This window comes from Jaculus jaculus, chromosome 1 (genome assembly GCF_020740685.1).
Source record: "Jaculus jaculus isolate mJacJac1 chromosome 1, mJacJac1.mat.Y.cur, whole genome shotgun sequence".
NCBI lineage: Eukaryota > Metazoa > Chordata > Mammalia > Rodentia > Dipodidae > Jaculus > Jaculus jaculus.
In genome coordinates this window covers 125,360,475-125,383,842 of record NC_059102.1, presented here as the reverse complement: position 1 = coordinate 125,383,842, position 23,368 = coordinate 125,360,475, and the positions used below count along the sequence as shown (strand labels likewise).

Below are 23,368 nucleotides of genomic sequence, written 5' to 3'. Positions count from 1 at the left end.
TTTCCCCTTTGAAATTCCATTCTCCATCATATTCCCTCCCCATCTCAATTCCATGTTAGCCTGGACTAGTGTGAAACCCTACCTTGAAAAAGAAAACCAAACAATGGGCTGGAGAGATGGCTTAGTGGTTAAGGCACTTGTCTTTGAAGCTTAAGGACCCAGGTTCCATTCCCCAGTACCCACATAAGCCAGATAGATGGGCAAGGGGACAAATACATCTGGAGTTTGTTTGCCGTGGCTGAAGGCCCTGGCACACCCATTCTCTATCTGCTTCTTCCTCTCCCTTTCTCCCTCTCTCTCAAATAAATAATGCTTAAAAAATTTATTTGCAAGGACAGAGGATGAATGAATGGGTGCACCAGGGCCTCTAGCCATGGCAAATGAACTCCAGATGCATGCACCACTCTATGCATCTGGCTTTTGTGGGTACTAGGGAATTGAATTCAGGTCATTAGGCATTGCAGGTAAGCACCTTAACCACTGAGCTATCTTTCCAGCCCCTCTTTCTTTCCTTATTTATTAATTTGTTTTAAAAAATATTTTATTTGTGCTTTTTGAAGTAGGGTCTTGCTCTAGCCCAGGTGACCTGGAATTCACTATGTAGTCTTAGGGTGGCCTCAAACTCATGGTGATCTTCCTACCTCTGCCTCCTGAGTGCTGGGATTAAAGGCATGCACCACCATGCCCAACAAATATTTTATTTTTTAAAATTTTTGTTTATTTATACTTATTTATTTGAGAATGACACAGAGAGAAAGAGGCAGAGAGAGAGAATGGGCACACCAGGGTCTCCAGCCACTGCAAACGAACTCCAGACGTGTGTACCCCCTTGTGCACCTGGCTATCGTGGGTCCTGGTGAGTTGAGCTTTGAACTGGGGTCCTTAGGCTTCACAGGCAAGTGCTTAACCACTAAGCCATCTCTACAGCCCAAACATTTTACTTTTATTTATTTATTAGAGGGAGAAAGAGAGAGAATGGGTATGCCAGGGTCTTTAGCCACTGCAAACAAACTGCAGACTCATGGGCCACCATATGCATCTGGCTTATAATGTTCAATTCTGGGAAACTGAACCTAGGTCCTTAGGGTTTGCAGGAAAGTGCCTTAACTGCTAAGACATCTCTCCAGTACTCTTTCATTTTTTAAAAATATATTCATTTATTTAAGAGAGAGAGGCAGACAGACAGAGGACATATGGACACATGTGGGCCCCTTGCCACTGCAAGTGAACTCCAGACACATGTACCACTTTGTGCATCTGTCTTTAGGTGGGTACTGGGGACTTGAACCAGGGCTGTCAGGATTTGCAAGCAAGTGCCTTTAGTCACTGAGTCATCTCTCCAGCCTGAGCAATCCTTTTCTGTCTGTCCCTTCTCATGTACCCTGACTGGCTTCCTTAGTCCTCTGCAAACTGAAGTCTTTTCAGGAGCTATGGAGCAAGCCTGGTATGGTGGCACATGCCTTTAATTCCAGCACTCACGGGCTGGAGGGATGGCTTAGCGGTTAGGGTGCTAGCCTACAAAACTAAAGGACCCATGTTCAATTCCCCAGGACCCACATAAACCAGATGCACAAGGTGGCACATGGTTCCAGAGTTTGTTTGCAGTGGCTGAAGGCCTTGGTGTGCCCATTCCCTCCCTCCCACCCTCTGTCTCTCTCTCTCTCTCTCTCTCTCTTTTTTTTTTTTTTTTTGAGGTAGGGCCTCACTCTATCTCAGACTGACTTGGAATTCACTATGTATTCTCAGGGTGGCCTTGAATTCACAGGGATCATCCTACCTCTGCCTCCCTAGTGCTAGGATTAAAGGCGTGCGCCACCACGCCCAGCTTCTCTTTCTTTTTGCCTTTTCCTCTCTCAAATGTAAACAAATAATAATAATAATAATAATAATAATTCCAGCACCTGGAAGGCAGAGGTAAGAGGAATGCTGAGTTTGAGGCCAGCCTGAGACTACAGAGTAAATTCCAGGTCAGCCTGGGCTGGATGGAGTGAGACCCTACCTCGAAAACAAAAAGCCACCCAGGAGCTATGGAGGAAAGAAAGGTGCACGGGAGACCACAGGGCTTGGGAGGCTTGGGGTGCTGGGTGCACAGTACCTGTACAAAGCCCTGCTGACCCAGCTCGAGGGTGCTGGAAGCCTGGAGGAAGTGCGGACTGAGGTAGAGGCCCAGCTGGAAGGAGATGCTGTCCATGTTGACGCACTGCACTTTTTTCTGTGGGGGCCAGGAGGGAGGCTCGGTCAGTGTGGATGACAGCAGCCAGGAAGGTGAGCGGTGAGGGCGGCAACAGCAGTCCCTGCCCAGCGTCGCCACCCTCATCCTCACCTGAGAAGACAGCTCACATTCATCATGAAGGCACTTGGGGGCTGGAGAGGCGGCTTAGCGGTTAAGGCGCTTGCCCGCAAAGCCAAAGGACCTAGGTTCGACTCCCCAGGACCCACGTAAGCACAAGGGGGCGCATGCATCTGGAGTTTGTTTGCAGTGGCTGGAGGCCCTGGCATGTCCATTCTCTCTCTCTATCTGCCTATTTCTGTATCTCTCTCAAATAAATAAATAAAAATATTAAAAAAGACTACTTAGTACCTTAGAGATACTTGCTCATCCGTGTTAAAAAAAAAAGAATGCACTTGGCACTAGGCTTCTGGGCAGAGATTTCATGTAGACCCCTGGGGTCGCTCTTAAGACCCCCTATGGGGCTGAAGAGATAGCTGAGTGGTTAAGGCACTTGCCCATGAAGCCTAAAGACCCAGGTTCTATTCCCAGTGCCCACATAAGCCAGATGCACAGGTGGCACATGCATCTGTAGTTCATTTGCAGTGGCTAGAGGCACAGGAATGCCCATTCTTTCTACCTACCTCTTCCCTTCTCTTTCTCAAATACATAACTTTTTAAAAAAAAATACTTATGGAGTGAGGTTTCCAGCAGTGGTCTTTGGGCCCAGGAGGGTTAGTGATTGGCACAAAGCCACACAGCCACTGTTTACTAGAAGCCTCTGCTTGAGAAGCTGAAATAAACAACCCTCATCACAGCTCCCATTGCACAGAAGGGAAGACCAAGGCACACTGCAAACACATGGCTTGCCAGAATCCAGGTCTGGATTTCCTGAGGCCTGCTCCCTTCTAGGCCAGCAAGGACCCCCAGTCCCACAGCAGCCCCTGGGCCAGGTGAGAAGCATGGTGACTGTGCATCTCACCCTCAGTGGTGATGAGCCTGACAGGAAACTGATGACCACCTGCAAGAACCAAGCGAAGGAGATGTTCAGAACCAGCAAGCTCCCCCGGGGGTGTCCCACCCAACATACCCATTTTATGTAGGCGAAAACTGAGCTAAGTCTTGGTTAGGCTTTGATTCCTGTTGGGTGCCACACCCTGCTCCCCCAGACACCCCTTAGCCTGGAGGATGAGGGCGGTATCTGGAGGGAGACACCTCTGGCCCCAGGCCTTACCTCATTGCTGATCATGTTTGCTGTGGCTTCCATGCCACAGCTGGCATAGGAGCTGCTCAAGACGAACTGATCGTCTCTGTCCTCAGCCCGGCAGCTGGGGTCCCAGAAGGTCAGGCCCGTAATGATGCACTGCAGAGCCTGGGTCAGGAGTGAGGGGCATAGTCAGGAGGCCTCCCAACTCCCCAGCATTAGGGGCTCCTACAACCCAGGGTCCCAAGCCTCAGCCATTCTTGCCTCCCTCTCCATTTTATAGACCTCATCACCCACATTTTAGAGGATCGCTATGAGTTCAAGGCCACCCTGAGACTACATAGTGAGTTCCAGGTCAGCCTGGGCTAGAGTGAGACCCTACCTCGAAAAACCAAAACAAAAAACAAACAAAAAACCCCAACACACACACACACACACACACACACACACACACACACACATTTATTTATTTATTTTCAAAGAGAGAGAGAGAGGTGGGGGAAAATGAGTATGCCAGGACCTCCAGCCACTACAAATGAATTTCAGATGCATGTGCCACTTTGTGTAACTGTCTCAGGGTGGCCTCGAACTCAAAGTGATCCTCCTACCTCTGCCTCCCAAGTACTGGGATTAAAGGCATGTGCCACCATGCCCAGCTTAAAAAATTTATTTATTTATAAGAGAGAAAGAGAAAGTGCCAGGTAGATTCAACCACCGAGTTCTGAATCATTCTAAATGATCTGAGAGGACACAGGTAACTTGTGTAAGCTCTGGCCCAGCTGTCTCAGAGGACAGAAGAAGAAATCACAGGGTTTGGGGAGAGGGGGTCGGATGCAGCTCCGTTGGTAGAGTGCTGTCTGGAGGACATGAAGCCCTGGGTTCCATCCACAGCACCATACAAACTAGGCATGGGAATATATACTTGTAATCACAGCACTAAGGAGGTAGAGGGAAGCAGATCAGAAGTTCAAGATCATCCTTAGCTACATAACAAGTTTGAGACCAGCCTCAGCTACATGAGACCCAGTCTCAAAAAAAATAATAATAATGGGAAGACAGGCAGCTAGGTGTGTCTCTTACTGGGGACTGCACCCGGGGTCTCTTATATGTGAGGCAAGCACTATACTGGGAGCTGTGCCTACGCCCACCACAAATGAACAATCATGCATTTGAACAAGAAGGAACACCATGTCCTGCTTCCCACACTGGCAAAGGGCTTTGTGTCGTTAATTACAGCCTGGCCAGAAAGAAGTGGTCAGAATGCTCTCACAAACCACGTGAGAATTCCGGTCACAATGGGGAAACCCTGTTGGCAACATGTGTCAGAACTCCAGTCTTTGACCTACAATCCCACTTGTGGAAATCTACACTAGGAAAACAATCTGATCCAAGTGTGGTGGCACACCCCTTTAATCCCAGCACTCGGGAGGCAGAGGTAGGAGGACCTCATGAGTTCGAGGCTACCTTGAGACTACATAGTGAATTCCATTCCAGGTCAGCCGGGACTAGAGTGAGACCCTATCTTGGGGGAAAAAAAAACAAAATACACAGAGAAAAACTTCCAAAAGAAACACAGAGCTGGGCATGGTGGATCACACCTTAAATTCTAGCCCTCTAGAGGATGGGGGAGGAGAATTACAGTGAGTTCAAGAAGAAAAGAAGGGCTGGAGAGATGGCTCAGTGGTTAAAGTGCTTGCCTGCAAAACCAAAGGGCCTAGGTTTGGAGTTTGTGTGCAGTGGCTGGAGGCCCTGGCTTGCCCGTTCTCTCTCTATCTGCCTCTCTCTCTGTGTCTGCTTCTCCTTATCTCTCAAACAAATATAAAACAAATTTTAAAAAAAGAAGAAAAGGAAGAAAGAGAAGGAAGAGGACAACACAAAGTGAGGGCAGGAGAATCAGAAGTTCAAGGTTATAAATATGGTGTGGTGGCATCTGTATTCCCAACACTTGGGAAATGGAAGCAAGAGGAAGAGGATCAGAAGTTCAAGGTCATTCTTAGTTACATAGTGAGTTTAGGCCAATCTAGGCTACATGAGACCCAGTTTTGAGGGACAGAAAAAGAGAGAGAGAGACAGATTGAGGGAGGAGGGCAACATGGCACATGCTCTTTATCCCAGCATTTGGGAGGCACAGATAAGATCACTGTGAGTTTCAAGGGCAGCCTGAGACTACAATGTGAATTCCAGGTCAGCCTGGGCTGCAGCAAGACTCTAGCTGGAAAAACCAGAGAGAGAGAGAGAAGAGGAGAGGAAAGAGAGAAACAGAAAGAAAGAAAAAGAGGAAAGGAAGGAAGGGAAAGAGGAAGAAAGAAACAAAAACCAAACAACACATTGTAGGTAGCCACTGTCTTTAGATGGAGAAATTATTTTCTCCATCTAATTCTTGCATATTTCATAAAACAAAGCTTGATTTTACTTATTTATGTATTTGCAAACACACAGAGAAAGAGAGACAGAATGGGTGCACCAGGGCCTCTTCCCACTGCAGATGAACTCCAGACGCATGCAGTACTTTGTGCATCTGGATTTACATGGATCCTACTTGAACCTAGGTTGCCAGGCATTGTAATCAAGTGCCTTAACCGCTGAGTCATCTCCTCAGCCCCAAACCTTGATTTTTGTTGTTTAAAATGCTTCCTACTTGTTTAGCTTTCTGACCCTGTGTTGCGCCTTACCCACTTTCAGGATGATTTTCTGCTTCTCAGTGAGAAAAGCACGCCTGATCTTGTCACACGCTTAGCACACGTGGAACCACCATATGTCCTGATGACATGCCTTTTCATCTTAGACATCTCGTCATGAGGACTTTAGATCTGACAGCACAGCCCCCTCAAGGTCTGCCAGGACATATACCACAGGCTGATTTTGGTGTTTTCCCATATTCTTGGTATAATGTAAGCAATTCTAATACCAAGGGTTCAGGGCAACCTAGTTTTGTTAAAGGCTGTATTATAGGAAAACCTAGGATGGTATGTCAAATGTTGGTTTAGGCCCATCCCTGGAAAAGTGGATTTTTTTTTTTTTTTGAAGTAGGGTCTCACTCTAGCTCAGGCTGACCTGGAATTCAATATGCAGTCTCAGAGTTGCCTCGAACTCACGATGATCCTCTTAACTCTGCCTCCCAAATGCTGGGATTAAAGGCGTGAACCACCACACCTGGCAACAGACTGGTCTTTTTTTTAATGAGAGAGCAAGAGAGATGGAGAGAGAGAATTGATGCGCCAGGGCCTCCAGCCACTGTAATCAAACTCGAGAAGCATGCACCACCTTGTGCGCATGTTTGTGTCACCTTGTGCGTCTGGCTTACATAGGACCTAGAGAGTTGAACATGGGTCCTTAGGCTTCATAGGCAAGAGCCTTCACTGCTAAGCCATCTCTCCAGACCAATGGTTTTTTTAAATTTATGCATATAAATTTTATTTTTATTTTTCAGAAATAAATAAAGCTTTAGGGGCTGAAGAGATGGATTAGTGGTTAAGTTACTTGCTTGCAAAGCCAAGGGACTCACATTCAATTCCTCAGGACCCACATAAGCCAAATGCACAAGGTGGCACATGCATCTGGAGCTCGTTTGCAGTGGCTGGAGTCTCTGGCACACCCATTTTCTCTCTCTCTGTCTCTCTCTCTTCCAAATAAATAAATAAAAATAAAAATATTTTTTCAAAAGCTGTAGCATTTTATAAATACATTATCAGGACAGCTGATATTGGGGCTGACGAGATGGCTTAGTGGTCAAGGCGCTTGCCTGTGAAGCCTAAGAACCCATGTTCAACTCTTCAGATCCTGTGTAAGCCAGACACACAAGGTGACACAAGCACAAGGTCGCACATGAGCACTAAGTGGCACAAGCGTCTGGAGTTTGATTGCAGTGGCTGTGGCCCTGATGTGCCGAACTCTCTCTCTGTCTCTAAAATAAAAATAAAAAAATTTTAAAAACAACCACTTAGTACTAACATTAAAAAAAAATTAAATATAAAGCTTCTTGCCACTGCAAACAAACACTAGACAGATGCATGATGTTTTGTGTCTGGCTTTATGTGGGTACTGGAGAATCAAACCCAGGCCAGCAGGCTTTGCAAGCAAGTGCCTTTAACTGCTGGACCATTTCCCCAGCCTGACATTATTATTAGTAGTAGCAGCAGCAGCAGCAGCAGTAGTATTTTGAGAGAGTCTCATGTAACTTGGGCTAGCCTTGAATTGGTTATGTGGCTGAGGGTGACAGTGATATCAGGACAGCTCCTGATAGTCCTTGTCCACCTCCCAAGTGCTGGGATTACTGACAAATGAACCAGTCCTTCTTCTGTGTTTCTGTTTTGTTTATGTTTTTGTATTTTTTTTTTTTTTAATGAGTGGGGAGAGAGGGAGAACTTGGTGTGCCAGAGCCTCCAGCCACTGCAATGGAACTCTAGACGTGTGTGCCACCTTGTGTGCATGCGTGACCTTGTGTGTCTGTCTGGCTTACATGGTTCTGGGGAGTTGAACCTAGGTCCTCAGGCTTTGTAGGCAAGTGACTTTACCACTAAGTCATCTCTCCAGCCCAGGCTGACCTGGAACTCATAACCCTTTTTGGCTTAGCCTCCCAGTTGCTGGGGAGTGCCACTATGACTGGCTCAAACTGCATTTCACAAGTGGGGAAACAGGTTTATCATGGGGTGTGATTTTTTCCCCTCCCTGGCCTTGGCCACACGAGATGACCAAATCAGCCCAAGGCAGAGGTGCAGGCCTTCTCTTACCTGCACGTGATCTTTCTTGAGAACCAGAGTCATGATGTCATTGGCACACTTGGGTTGGATCAGGGACAGGAGGAGCTCTGGGCTGCAGCTGTACTTGGGAAGCGTGGTAGGGATTGGGGTAGGTGTGGTCTGTAGCCGATCATCTGCAGGGTCAGAGGAGGGTGGGGGACAGTCACTGGATGTCCACTGTGCATTGAGCTCTTAGAGGGTGAGCTACTCATTGTCCCCCCAGGTTCCAGGTGAGGACCAAGAGCCCGGAAGGCTGGTCTAGCTTGTCCAAGCTCCTAGGTCAGTGAAGTAAGCGATCCAAGGTGGTTAAGGAAAAGGGAGGGTAGAGGTCGGGGCTGGAGCTCACCACAGCTGGAGGACCTCAGTGAGATGTCACTGGCCAGAGGAAGCTCCACAAATGAGGCCACAATGCTGGCATCGAGCTTTTGGGCCTCCCCCAGCAAACCCTGGAGTGTGTCTGGGAGCACGTGGCCTTGGATGCTATTATCTGGAAAGATCTTGATGGAGTATTCACCGGTGGTCTGAAAACAGGAGAGGCAGAATGGGGGGGGGGCAATAGCTACAGTAAGTCCTGCTGATACTCGCCCTTCCCTCTGCCTAGCTACCCTCGCTCATCTGCTTTCTCCCAATTGTCAGTCAATTCAGCTGAGAGATCTTCCTTGACTCAGTGGGCTGGGTTAGGGGATGCTCGAGCCCTTCAGGGAAGGCTTCCTGGAGGAGGTAGCCTCTAGCTGCAGTCAAACAGGTGGTCACAGTCCGAGGCAGCACATTGGAGGCAGAAGGACTGGGATGTGTAAGGTGTGTAGCAGCCTGATTGCCCTATGTAGTGGTTTGAATCAGATGCCCCCCCCCCCATAAACTTTTGTGTCCTGAATGTTTGGTCCCCAACTGATGACAGTTTGGGAGAGAAGCCTTGCTGGAGGAGTGTGTTGTTGGGGGCAGGCTTAGGGGTGTTAGAGCCAGCTCTCTCTTGCTTGAGTTCGGCTCACTGTCTTGCTGCTGTTTGCCACCTGCTGTGACAGAGGTGATGTCCAGCCTCTGCTCATGCCATGCTTTCCCCTGCCATCATGGAGCTTCCTCCTTTGACTGTAAGCCAAAATAAAAACTTCCCTCCCATCAGCTGCTTTTGGTCGGGTGCCTGAGGCACGCTAGTTTGGGTTTTCTGTTTGGGTAGGGGCGCAAGGCTCACCCAGATCTGCATGTTGTGGTTGGCGTCGATTTGCCAGGACACATAGGGTGGACCTTGCAGGATGAGAACTGCATCGGGGTCTCCAGATGTACAACTCAGTTCCACCTTCACGGTCACTCTCCTGGGCCTGCGGTGAGCAGAGGGTCAGCTCAGCACGGGCTGGCATGCAGGCTTGGGGACCAAGACAAGTGGGGTTTCCGACGGGCAGCAGCTGTGCCCTCACTTAGCATGGCATACGAGTCCATGGGTTGGGGGTGGGCCTGGCAGGATGCGAGCCCATAGAACAGCAACCCATTAGTGGGGGAGCCTAGAGACAAGAAGGGGCGTCTCTACACTGACCTGGAGGGGCCAGGATTAATGGGGTAGGATCTGATTGGAGGGTAGTTATTGGAGGGTCAAATCTAATTGGTGTGGGGAGGGACTCCAGGCCTTACTTGGGTGTGGTACATTGGAGGCCAGGATCTGATTGGGACAGGACTTGGTGCCAGGGAAGGGGTTTGATTGGGGGTGGGGTCCCCACTGATTGGAATGGGGGAGGGGTACCAGGGACAGGATCTACTGGGGAGTGGATTATTGGACAAGGGCATCTGGTTGGGGCGGGGCTTGATGGAGGTGAGGCACCCTTACCCTGCCCCAGAGCCTGGCAGGAGCCTCAGGATGTGTGCCTCCTTGTGGCCCGCCACGCCTTCCAAGCGGCATTCACGGACCAGGGCTGGTGCCCGCGGCCGCCATTCCAGCATGCGGCCCATGTCCTGGCTGGCTTCCAGCATACAGTGGGTAGGTAACTTGGGGGCTGCAGAGACAAGCACATCTCAGTGTCTCCAGGATCTAACACAGGGGATCCCACCCCTAATCAAAGGCAGTGATGGGGACATTCAGGACATTCACAGGTAGGGGGTGTCAGAGGACCTTACCTGCAGAATGACCCTGCGCATGGCCTGGACCTGCGGTCTCATCTGTCAACACAGGGTTAAGATAGAGAGTTGAGTCCATGACACTGGTCAGGGATACAGCCCGACTACCACCCAAACACATCACTCTACTTTAACCTTTCTTATAGCATCTACCAAGACCTGAAACGCTAGAATGTATCCATCTGTGCCCAGCATGGTGGTGCATCTCTTTAATCCCAGCTATTCAAGAGGATACCAGGTTCAAGGCCTACCTAGTTACATAAAATTTATTTATCTGGGTTTGGACTTAGCTCAGTGGTAGAGTGTATTCCTAGCAAGCACAAGGTCCTTAGTTCTGTCCCTAGCACAAAAGCGGGGGGGGGGGGGAGGGAAAGGAGGGGGATGGGTTGGGGAGACAGTTCAGCAGTTAAAGGCACTTGTTACAAGGTCTATAACTGGAGTTCAATTCCCAAGCCACCCATGTAAGCTGGACATATGTGTCTGGCATTGTTTGAGGTGGCAAAAAGCCCACACGTACACACCCTAACACATGTGCGAATAAAGGAATGAATGAATAATTTTTAAAGGAATTTATTTTTCTGTTGACATGATTCTTGCCATCTCTGGCATCACTGTGACAGCAGGGAGGTACCCGGGTGCCTTGCATAGAGCTTGGCACACTGAAGGTGCGCAGTGAATAAGAGTGCTAAGTTTTGTTTTGCTTCGTATTGGATTTTTGTGTCTGTTCATTTGTTTATTTTGTTTTTGTTATTATTTACTTGTATGTGTCTATGTGTGTGCCTGGGCAAACAAACCCAGGTTGACAGGCTCTGCAAGCAAATGCCTTTCACTGCAGAGCTAGCTCCCCAGCCATTGTTTGTGTTTTGAGACAAGGACTCATATATATCAGGCTGGCTTCAAACTTGCAATGCAGCAGAGGATGAGCTTGACGTTTTTAGGGGAGTGGTTTCAGAGGTAGGGTCTCACTCTAGCTCAGGCTGACCTGGAATTCCCTATGTAGTCTCAGGGTGGCCTTGGGATTAAAGGTGTGCGCCACCAACCTTGGCTTTTTTTTTTTTTTTGGAGGCAGGATCTCACTCTGGCCCAGGCTGACTTGGTACTCACTCTGTAGCTTCGGCTGGCCTTGAACTCAACAGATATCCTCCTGCCTCTACTCCTTGAGTGCTGGGCTAACAGGCATGTGCCACCAGGCCTGATTTTATGTGGTGCTGGGGATCAAACCCAGGGTTTCACGCACGCCTAGGTAAACACTCTTAACAACTGCACCCTATCCCCAACCCCTTGTGCTGGGGAGATTTTATGGTTTAATAAAAAGCTAAGCCGAGCGTGGTAGCGCACGCCTTTAATCCCAGCACTCGGGAGGCAGAGGTAGGAGGATCACGTGAGTTCGAGGCCACCCTGAGACTCCATAGTGAATTCCAGGTCAGCCCGAGCTAGAGTGAGACCCTACCTCGAAAAACAAAACAACAACAAAAAAAAAGTTATGACATTTCCCATGGTTCAATCCGATGTTTGGTGAATAAGTGATCCCTCTTTCCAAAGAACACTATCTAGCCACATGAGACGTAGGGCAAATCCCGTAATGCCCAAGCTTGATCTGTGGGCCAGAGGAGCTCTGATTCCTCCAGAACTGAACCTAAACCCAGCGGAACCCGAGGAAGCTGACCTTGGCCCAGCCAGAGGACAATGCTGCTGGGGTCTTTTAGTGTCGCGGCTGAAGTGATGCTGCCCTTTGTAGCTGCCCAGTCGAGGATGTGGCTCTTGGTAGTAAAGGGTGGCAGCTGTGTGAGGTTGGCTCTTGGGGACTCTTGGAAGATGACCAGGCTAGGGTTCTGGGGAGACATAGACATAGAATGCTTCTGTCCCATGCAGGAAGAAATTTGGGGAGTGAGAGGATTTGCAGTTAGCCTAGAGCCCTTCAGGTACCTTATGTACCCCAGCTCTATTTGCCCCGTGCCCTTTCCACGCATGGAGGACGCAGGACACACACATCCTTGTTTGTCCTCTGGTTCTAGCATTGCCTGCTGTGTCGTACGCATTCAGCCAACATTGAATAGCATCACGTAGTTAGTTACCGTTAGTACCCTCTACGCTTTGAGAAACTAAGGGACATCTGTGTCTGTCCCTGCATGGTGTTTGACATATAATTGGCACTGAGAGTCTGTGCACTGGGAATTCTGGCATGCCAGCATCACCTTGACGCCTGGTCCACACACAGTCGGTGCTCCCTGCACGTGGGAAGGAGGAAGGAAAGGGGAGGAGAGGAAACGTATGAAAAACTGGATGCATGAGAGTGCATATGGTGCTTTTATTTATTTTTGTTGTTGTTTTCAAGGTAGGGTCTCACTGTAGCCCAGGCTAACCTGGGAAGTACTATGGAGTCTCAGGGTGGCCTTGAACTCACGGAGATCCTCCTACCTCTGCCTCCTGAGTGCTGGGATTAAAGCCATGCACCACCACACCCGGTTTATATGGTGCTTTTTTTTTTTTAAAGGCTTTTCCCTTCACATAATGGGTTTTATTCATTTTTATTTATTTATTTGAGAGTGACAGAGAGAGAAAGAGGCAGATATAGAGAGAGAATGGGCACGCCAGGGCTTCCAGCCACTGCAAATGAACTCCAGAAGTATGCGCCCCCTTGTGCATCTGGCTAACGTGGGTCCTGGAGAATCGAGTCTCGAACTGGGGTCTTTAGACTTAACAGGCAAGCACTTAACTGCTAAGCCATCTCTCCAGCCCTATATGGTGCTTTTTATCCTGGGACTCAACATTAAAAAACAATCTCTGCTGGGTGTTGACCGGCTCCATCTAGTTTGGGCTTAAAGAAAACTTTGGGATGAGAATGTAGCTTAGAGGTAGGCTGCTTGCATGTTATATTAAGGCCCTGGGCTCAATCCATAGCACAGCCAAAAAAACAAAACACTAATACTATGTTTTCCTGTTCATTACAAACACAATTTTTATTTTGCAATTATGAATTACACTACTTTCATTTTGAAGATGGACTTCACATGCCATTCCCTTACCTAACTAACTAGTTATCAGTGATGTGACATGGTGCCAAGGAGTAGCAAACTGTGATTCTTCTAACCTGTACTGTTTTAAAAATAAATGTGAAAAAATGTCTCTGCTGGGGCTAGAGAGATGATTTAGCAGTTAAGGCTCTTGCTTGCAAAGCCAAAGGACCCAGGTTCAATTACCCAGTACCTACATAAGCCAGATGAACAAGGTGGCTCATGTGCCTGGAATTTGTTTGCAGTATCTAGAGGTGCACCCATTTTCTCTCTCTCTCTCTCTTTCAAATAAAAATAAAATTCTGGGCTGGAGAGATGGCTTAGTGGTTAAGGCACATGCCTGTGAAACCTAAGGACCCAGGTTCAGTTCTCCAGGTCCCACGTAGGCCAGATGCACATGGCGGCACATGCATCGGGAATTCGTTTGCAGTGGCTAGAGGCCCTGGTGTGCCCATTCTCTCTCTCTCCCTCTCCCCCTCTTTCTGTCTCTAATAAATAAATAAATAAAAATCAAATATTAAAAAATATAAAATCTCTGCTGGACGTGGTGGCACACACCTTTAATCCCAGCACTCAAGAGGCAGAGGTAGGAGGATTGCTGTGAGTTCAAGGCCACCCTGAGACTACATAGTGAATTCCAGGTCAGCCTGGGCTAGAGCCAGACCCTCCCTTGAAAAACAAACCAAAAAGAAACAAAAAGCAAGACAGGGTGCATGCACCTGGACAACAAAATAAAGCAAGGCAGCTGGGTGTGGTGGTGCACACCTTTAATCCCAGCACTCAGGAGGCAGAGGTAGGAGGACCACTGTGAGTTCAAGGCCATCCTGAGACTACATAGTGAATTCCAGGTCAGCCTGAGCTAGAGTGAGACCATACCTCGAAGACAAAAAAAAAAAAATAAGCAAAACACAAAATGGGGCTGGAGGGATGGCTTAGCAGTTAAGGCATTTGCTTGCAAAGCCAAAGGACCAAGGTTCAATTCCTCAGGAGCCACATTAGCCAGATGCACTGGGGGCGCATGTGTCTGCAGTTCGTTTGCAGTGGCTGAAGGCCCTGGCGCACCCATTCTCTCTCTTTCTCTCTCTCTCTCCCTCTCCTTCTTTCTCTGTCAAATAAATAAAATAAATTTTTTTTAAAAAAAAAAGCAAGGCAGGAGTCCAGCTGGATGAGGACAGGGGATCTCCAACATCTCATGGCCACCCTAGCACATGCCTCACATTGCTGTCTGTTGGGCTAGGTAAAGAAGTAAGACTTGGTGGCGCATGTCTTTCATCCCAGCACTTAAGAGGGTGAGGTAGGATCATCGTGAGTTCAAGGCCAGCCTGGGGCTACAGAGTAAGTTCCAGGTTAGCCTGGGCTAGAGTGAGATATTGCATGGAAAGCAGGGAAGAAAAAAAAAAAAAAAGAACAACCCACCAAGTTTTCTTGGAGGAGGGAAAGATACTGAGGAAGCTGTTGGAGCCACTGAAGCCACTGACCCCAGTTTCCCTTGTTCTTCGTCTCAAAGCCAGGGACACTGAGCAGCAGAAGGTGAGAGATTAGGAGGACTATGTGACAGGACTGGGAGATACCACAGAACGGAGCACACAACCTTGTACGCACTGGAAAAGGCTGGAACAGTGGTTTATAGTGGAGGACAGGCCATCTAGAAAATGGGGCACAGAGTCTGACCCACCAAAGTGGACTTTTGCTGACCCAATCTCCGCCCCCTCCCAACCACACATAGAGACTCTGAGTGGCCAGAGCAAATGTTTCATCCTCCTGCATCACTCTGAGCTCCACCCAAGGAAGGAGGGTGGGGAAGGGAAGAGGAAGAGTCATGTGTAGTCCCATCCTCACTGTGGCCTCGATTTCCCCTTTTGGGCCCTGGGGGGAGGGCCACTTGAGACTGGTCCAGCTGGGTCTTTGTGGCTGGGCCTGGCCCCTTCTCCCCAGGTGAAGGAGGCTTCCATGATTCCTCCACCATGTCCATCTATCTGTCTCCTATGGGTTCTTCACCCCTACCACACCCCTCCGATTCCTGTGTCTGGGCCTATCCTCACTCCCCTGTCTCAGTGGTGTCCCTCCCAGTGTGGACCCACTGCATCCCAGTTTTCCATTTCTTCCAACTTCCTGGTTGTCCTTTCCCCTGAGCTCTGGTTTTGGCTTCCCCACCACCATCCCTCTGACCTGTGAACTAGAGCTACCTCCATCTTGGGCTGCTGGCCAGGGCCCAGAAAGGGAAATCAAAGCACAGTGAAGCCACGCGTGGTGGCGCCCACTTTTAATCCCAGCACTGAGGAGGCAGAGGTAGGAGGATCACCATGAGTTCAAGGCCACCCTGAGACTACAGAGTGAATTCCAGGTCAGTCTGAGCGAGAGTGAGACCTTACCTCGAAAAACAAAACAAAACAAAACAAACAACAACAAAAGCCCAGTGCAGACAGAACTTCCACGTGCAGAGGCAGAGGTGACCAGTCAGCCCTATTTCTCTAGCCCTAAGCCCCGACCATGGGACAAGCCCAAGAGGCCTCTTCTGAAGTTATTTAAATTCATTTTATTTATGAGGAGTGAGACAAATTTTCACACAGTGCAGGTTGGCCTCCAACTTGTTAGGTAGCTGAGGATGATTTTAAACTCCTGTACCCCTGCTTCTACCTCTAAGATACTGGGTGACAGATCTATGCCACCACACTTAGTTAAAAACTTTGGTGGGGGGGCTGGAGAGATGGCTTAGCGGTTAAGTGCTTGCCTGTGAAGCTTAAAGAAACTGGTTCGAGGCTCGATTCCCCAGGACCCACGTTAGCCAGATGCACAAGGGGCACACGTGTCTGGAGTTTGCAGTGGCTGGAAGCCCTGGCGCTCCCGTTCTCTCTCTCTCTCTCTCTCTCTCTTTCTCTCTCTCTCTCTCTCTGTCACTCTCAAATAAATAATAAACAAACAAAAAAACTTTTTTTTCTTGTTCCCCCCTTTTTTTAAAAAATTTTATTTATTTTATTTTTATTTATTTATTTGAGAGCGACAGAGACAGAGAGAAAGCTAGATAGAGGGAAAGAGAGAGAGAATGGGCACGCCAAGGCTTCCAGCCTCTGCAAACGAACTCCAGACGCGTGCGCCCCCTTGTGCATCTGGCTAACGTGGGACCTGGGGAACCGAGCCTCGAACCGGGGTCCTTAGGCTTCACAGGCGAGCGCTTAACCGCTAAGCCATCTCTCCAGCCCCCCCCCTTTTTTTAATAGGACATAATGATGCACACCTTTAATCCCAGCACTTAGGAGGCAGAGGTAGGAGGAATGCTGTGAGTTCCAGGTCTCATCCTATCACAGGCTGGCCTGGAATTCACCATGTAGTCTCTGGGTGGCCCCAAACACTCAGTGATCCTCCTACCTCTGCCTCCCAAGTGCTGTGATTAAAGGCGTGCACCACCACACCTGGGCAGATGCCTTTCTTTTTTACTTTTTTTAAAATTTATTTTTATTTATTTGACAGAGAGAGAGAGAGAGAGAGGGAGGGAGAGAATAGGTGTGCCAGGGCCTCCAGCCACTGCAAACTCCAGATGCATGTGTCCCTTATGCATCTGGCTAACGTGGGTCCTGAGGACTCGAACCTGGGTCCTTTGGCTTTGCAGACAAACTCCTTAACCACTAAGCCATCCTCCAACCTCTTTTTTTTTAATTTTTAATTTTTATTTTAGAGTGAGAGACAGAGAGAGAGAGAGAGAGAGAATTGGCACGCCAGGGCCTCAGCCATTGCAATCCATCTCCAGATGCTTGTGCCACCTAGTGGGTATGTGCAACCTTGTACTTGCCTCACCTTTGTGCATCTAGCTAACCCATGGGATCTGGAGAGTTGAACATGGGTCTTTAGGCTTCACAGGCAAGTGACTTAACTGCTAAGCCATCTCTCCAGTCCTAGATGTCTTTCTTGATACCACCTCCTAGCTCCAGCTACTAGTAATACCTGGTTTTCTTCCCTCCTGGACGCTTTTCTCTGTACTTATGTAGAGAGGGACATCTTTATTTAAAAATATAATTTTATTTATTTATTTATTTACTTGAGACAGAGAGATATATATAGAAATAGGCAGGGAGAGAGAGAGAAAGAGAGAGAGAGAGAGAGAGAGAGAGAATGGGCACACCAGGGCCTCCAACCTCTGCAAATGAACTCCAAATGCATGTGCCCCCTTGTGCATCTGGTTTACATGGGTCTTGGGGAATCGAACCTGGCTCCTTTGGCTTTGCAGGCAAGTGCCTTAACTGCTAAGCCATCTCTCCAGCCCTTTATGTATTTTCAAACATAATATCTTGTGGGCTGGAGATGTGGCTCAATTGGTAAATTTTGTCTGGCATGTACAAAACCCTGGGTTTCATCCCCAGTACTGCTTAAAACTGGCAAGAAGCAGTGCACCTTGTAATTCCAGCACTCAGAAGAATAGAGGCAGAAGGATCAGAAGTTCAAGGTCATCCTCAGCTGCATAGCAAGTTCATGAGACCCTGTCTATGTGCTCCCTTCAGCAGCACGTACACTAAAATTGGAACGATACAGAGATTAGCATGAGACCCTGTCTATAATAATAAATAAATATTCTTTGTTTCCCCAAGGCATGCTCTCACTTCAGCCCATGCTGTCTTGGAACTCACTCTATATTACAAGCTGGCCTCAAACTCACCATCATCCTTCTGCCACAGCCTCCTGCGTGCTAGGATTAGAGGCATGCACTATTATATCCAGCATAATAATCTATCTTTTTCAAAGATAATGAGGCCATTTAATGGAATCTCATAGAGTCCTATCATCCTAGTGGACAGTTAGTCAAACTGAGGCTGTGTAAAGGACTAACGCCGGACAGACTGCATGTCAGCCTGACTTCTGGTCTGGACACATTTCCCAGCTCTGATTGATCCTGAATGTCCTTGGTCAAGTCTGTGAGCCTCAAGACAGGGCCAAGGCGAATCCTGTGGGAAGGGCTCAGCAGGGCCTCTCATGGTCAGTGTCATAGCCTAGAACTAGGGGTGGCACACTCACGTAGGCCAAGTGCAGTGGGATTCCTGGGGCCTGGAACTGCACAAAGACATTCTTGTTCACGATGATGACCAGGAGCACCTCGTGGGGCTGGGTGCCATTTTGCTTCTTGGATGCCTGAAGTGTCAGCTCCAGCTGAGACACCTCCTAGGGAGGGAAAAGGGACACACACACAGATAGAGTCACCAAGATGGGCAGGGAGGACTCTCTTATGGTTGGCTGCCAAACAACTTACCCTGCTTGGATTGACCACCCTTGCAGGGTACCTGAGTACAGAGCAGACAGGACACCGCCTGGCCCTCTCCCTTGCCCACAAAACGTGCTGAGCGAATGAATGAGACAGTCCAAGCCAACCAGCATGAATCGAGCTATATTCAACAGTCAATCAAGATCCACCCTTCACTCTTTTCCTCCTTCCTTCCTTCCTTCCTTCGCTTCCTCCTCCTCATGACAGGATCTTGCTAAGTAGTAACATCTCTCTACCTCTACCTCACCCTCCCTAGAGCTGGGAGTTCAGGCACGTACCACACACACACATTGAAGATTTCTTCTTCTTCTTCTTCTTTTTTTTTTTTTTACAAACAAGCATCTTTGAACAGGTGAGGATGGCTCCTCGCCCAGCTTAGAAGCTTCCACTACCCACAGAAAACAAAGACACACGGAAACCTTTCCTCAAACAGACCCCCGCAGTCCCACCAGCAGTCCCCAGACTAAAGTGGCACAGCCAAGTGGCTGACCCTAAGAGCCTCCTCCAAGCCATCAAAGAGAAGACGACGGAGACACCAGTGGAAAATTTCTGGATTTGGCTTCCAAACATCTCCTTGTTGTTTCCCCAGCTGATGTCACAAAGCCAGAGACAGTGTTTCAGCCCCTGGAAAAATCTGCTCAGAAATATTTCCGCTACTCAGTAATGACCCTCTAATCACTCTTTGTGTGCAAGCTGGCTCTTTGAAACAACAAAAGGAGAGCAAATAGTATCATTTCATTTTCAATGTCCCACAAATAATTTTTCTTAGGCTCGCATGCTTTTTAGGTTACTATTCTTATACTAATTTATAGTGCATTTCAAATTTGTGTATGGAGCTGGGTGTGGTGGTGTATGCCTTTAGTCCCAGCACTGGAGCGGCTGGGGTAAGAGGATTGCCTGAGTTTGAGGTAAGCCTGGGGCTACAAAGTGAGTTCCAGGTCAGCCTAGGAGTGAGACCCTACCTTGGGAAAATAAATAAATAAATAAAATTGTTATTTATTATTAATTTTTTTCGAGGTAAAGCCTCACTCTAGCCCAGGTTGACCTGGAACTCACTATGTAGTCTCAGGCTGGCCTCAAACTCACAGTGATCCTTCTACCCCTGCCTCCTGAGTGCCGAGATTAAAGGCGTGCGCCACCACACCTGGCAGAGAGAGAATGGGCGCTCCAGCTGCTGCAAATGAACTCCAGACATGGGCACCACCTTTTGCATCTAGCTTTTTTTGTCTGTTTGTTTTTCGAGGTAGGGTCTCACTCTAGCCCAGACTGACCTGGAATTCACTATGTAGTCTTGGGGTGGCCTGGAACTCACGGTGATCCTCCTACCTCTGCCTCCCCAGTGCTGGGATTAAAGGCATGCGCCACCACGCCCAGCTGCATCTAGCTTTAGCTGCATCTAGCTTTATATGGATACTGGGGAATCAAACTTGGGTCCTCCAGTTTTGCAGGCAAGCACCTTAACTGCTGAGCCATCTCTCTAGCCCCCAAATTACTTTATTTCTTTGAAATTCAATACAAGCCCAGTTTGGTGACTCACACTTTTAATCCCAGCACTCAGAAGGCTGGAGTAGGAGGATTGCTGCAAATTCATGGCCAGCCTGGGTTACAGATTGAGTTCCAGGTCAGCTTGTGCTACAGTGAGACACTGCCTCAGAAAAAGCAAATATCTCAGTTAATTGAACTAAATACTAACAGCATCCTTCAAGAAACTATGAGAGCCGGGCATGGTGGCGCACGCCTTTAATCCCAGCACTTGGGAGGCAGAGGTAGGAGGATCACTGTGAGTTCGAGGCCACCCTGAGACTCCTTAGTGAATTCCAGGTCAGCCTGGGCTAGAGTGAAACCCTACCTCAAAAAACCAAAAAAATAAAAATGAAAAAAAAAAAAAAAAGAAACTATGAGAGATAGCTAAATGTCAAAACTGATACTTTGTTCTAGGGTTGTGATCATGACTTGAAATTTACTGGAGCAAAACATGTGACCCACCCTGGTAGTGTCTTAAACAATGGAATGAGATTGCACAACTCGATGTTTATAGGAGAAGCACTCCATTGCACACTTTATTGTTTGTTTTGTTTTTCGAGGTAGGTTCTCACTCTAGCCCAGGCTGACCTAGAATTCACTATGTAGTCTTAAGCCAGCCTAGAACTCACAGTGATCCTCCTACCTCGGCCTCCTGAGGGGTGGGATTAAAGGTGTGCACCACCATACCCAGCCAACTGCACACTTTAAACCTGTAGATTTTACCTCAGTAAAGCTGTTTTAAAAAATTGTGGGTTTGCTGGGCGTGGTGGTGTATGCCTTTGATCCCAGCACTTGGGAGGCTGAGGTAGGAGGATCACCATGAGTTCAAGGCCACCCTGAGACTACATAGTGAATTCCAGGTCAGCCTGGGCTAGAGTAAAACTCTACTTCAAAAAAAAAAAAAAATTGTGGGTATAAGGAGATGGCTTAGCAGTTAAAGGTGCTTGCTAACATAGTCTGCTGGACTGGGTTTCATTTTAGTACTCATGTAAAACCAGATGCAGACACAAAATGGTGAAGTTTGGAGTTTGTAGCAGCACCAAGAGGCATCTAATACACACACACACTTTTCTCTCTCTTTCTCCCTCTCAAATAAAATATTTAAAAATTTGTGGGGACTAGAGAGATGGCTCAAGGGTTAAGTGTACTTCCTGTGCAAGCATGAAGACCTGAGGGGGTCTGAGAGCGCCACTATTTGAATCTCCAGATCCCATGAAGACAAATGGGCATAGCTATCTACACACGGGGGGGGGGGGGGCAGAGATTCTGCGAATGCCAGGATCAGTAAAGAGAATCTGGCTCCACAGAAGAATGATGGAGCCCAACATTCCTCTCTGGCCACTGGAGGTGAGCACCCTCCCATAGTAGGGGACCATCATATTAGGTGCCAACACACACACACACACACACACACACACGTTGTGGGTCAGTAATGTGTCACAGTCCATTGGAACTCATGCCTGGTCTTGTGCTGAGAACAGAGCACTTGTTGATGAACCAATATTCTCCCATCTTACAGATAAGGAAATGGAGCTTGAAGAGAAAGGCCACTTCCCAGGGGACTGTTGGATCAGGAACTCAGGGCACACCAATCCATGCCGAGAGGAGCTCGATGCCCCTGACGGACCAGCTCTCCAAGTATGTCCCTCCTTCTTATGTCTCCCTCCCCAGGCAGATTACACCAGCTCCATGTGTTTCCGCCAGAGGGGAAATTTCAGAGCACACGGATGGCATATGGATGGCTTGGCAGACTGTAGCCCAGAGACCAGTATAGGAGACTCAAGCGTCGCAGAAACCCTGAGCTGGGAGAAAAGTGCCCAGAGCATCTATTCTGCAGCTGTCCTGTCATCTCTGCTCTCTCTCTCTCTCTCTGCCTTTGTTTCCTTGTCTTTGAAAAGGGAGTCGTGCAAGGTTGGGCACCAAGACCAGGAGGGGCTCTGGATAGAGGAAGTAAAGAAAGGGAAGATGAGGTCAGAGGTCAGGGCCTGGTCATGGACTGGGGGGGAGGGGGGCTAGAGGGTCAGAAGACTAGAATTTCATGACGTTTACCACACCTCTCAGCAATTCTTCCAGAGCTCGCAAACCAAACCTGTCTTGTCTCTCCATTGTCACCAAGTCCTTCCCTGTAAAGTTGGAGGCTGGAGGGTCTGGGGTCCTTAAAGGGGCAGACACAGACCTGCGGAGGGGGTGGGGGGCAGGGTGGGAATGGGGAGGCCACAGAGGAGGATTCTTGGGTTCCTGTGCTCCCAGGCCTAGCCAAGGGCCGGCAGTTACCAGAAACACACAGCCAGGGTTTCCACAGCAAACCCTCCCCTGCCTTCCAGCCGAGCTCCACTGCCGTAGCAGTGGCTCACACGCATGCCTGTTTCCTTCTTTCCTCCCGGGAGAGGCAGAGAGCCCGTCTGCCCCCAGCCCAGGCTGCCAGTCTTCCAGAGGGACTCTTGGAGCCCAGCCAGGGAGATAGACAAGCCAGCCCCTTACCCCCAACCTTGCCAGTCTGGGCTACCCGGCCCCCCCCCCCCCCGGGTGGGTGGATGGGAGACCAAGTTGCTATTTTTGTGCCAGCATCCCACAGATACCATTGTTAGCCCGGCGGTTGGTGGCGGGAAAGGGGGATTTCGGTGAGGAGGCTCTCAGTGCTAGTAGCCACTTATAGAAAGCCGCTTCCAGCAATTCTTCTAAGAATGGAGCCTTGGGGCAGCTTTCAGCCCCCACCCTCCCAGGGCCAGCCCAGAGGCGGCCCTGGGTCCACCCCAGCAGCCTCAGATGGTTCACACAGTAAGGATGGCAGGGGGCTGGGGTAGCAGCCAGATGGACCTGAGCTTAAATGAGGGCGCAATCAGTAGCCTGTGTCCTGAACAGTCACTTCTCCTCTCTGGGCCTGTTTTCTGATCTGGAGAATGGGTTGACAAGCTCAGTCACATACTTCTGAGAATCCGTAGTGATTCTGTCCCATAGCAGTCAGTCCAGTACTCAGCTAAAGCAGGGGCTCCCTCTGGATCCATTGGTAGATTCAACTAATTACACATGGGACTTTTAAAATTATTTTTTCTTTTTTAAATTTTTTGTTTATTTATTTGAGAGTGACAGACAGAAAGAGAAAGAGGCAGATAGAGAGAATGGGCGCGCCAGAGCCTCCAGCCACTGCAAACGAACTCCAGACGTGTGTGCTCCCTTGTGCATTTGGCTAGCGTGGGTCCTGGGGAATCGAGCCTCAAATCGGGGTCCTAAGGCTTCATAGGCAAGCACTTAACTACTAAGCCATCTCTCCAGCCCATAGGACATTTTTTAAAATTTATTTTTATTTATTTATTAGACAGAGAGAGA

At 48.6% G+C, this 23,368-nt stretch overlaps 1 protein-coding gene across 1 annotated transcript in view; it reads right to left on the bottom strand.

The window, feature by feature from the left end:
* The window catches only part of Eng (endoglin), a 51,233-nt gene that overhangs the window by 4,352 nt on the left and 23,513 nt on the right, over positions 1-23,368 (bottom strand). Inside the window, exons 3-12 of the mRNA XM_045148736.1 lie at positions 18,274-18,417; positions 11,922-12,087; positions 10,256-10,297; positions 9,969-10,134; positions 9,342-9,468; positions 8,499-8,673; positions 8,144-8,286; positions 3,444-3,581; positions 3,192-3,230; positions 2,096-2,212 (exon numbers count right to left, since the gene is read on the bottom strand). Of these exons, the coding sequence (XP_045004671.1) occupies positions 2,096-2,212; positions 3,192-3,230; positions 3,444-3,581; positions 8,144-8,286; positions 8,499-8,673; positions 9,342-9,468; positions 9,969-10,134; positions 10,256-10,297; positions 11,922-12,087; positions 18,274-18,417 (1,257 nt within the window). The remainder of the gene's footprint in view (positions 1-2,095; positions 2,213-3,191; positions 3,231-3,443; positions 3,582-8,143; positions 8,287-8,498; positions 8,674-9,341; positions 9,469-9,968; positions 10,135-10,255; positions 10,298-11,921; positions 12,088-18,273; positions 18,418-23,368) is intronic.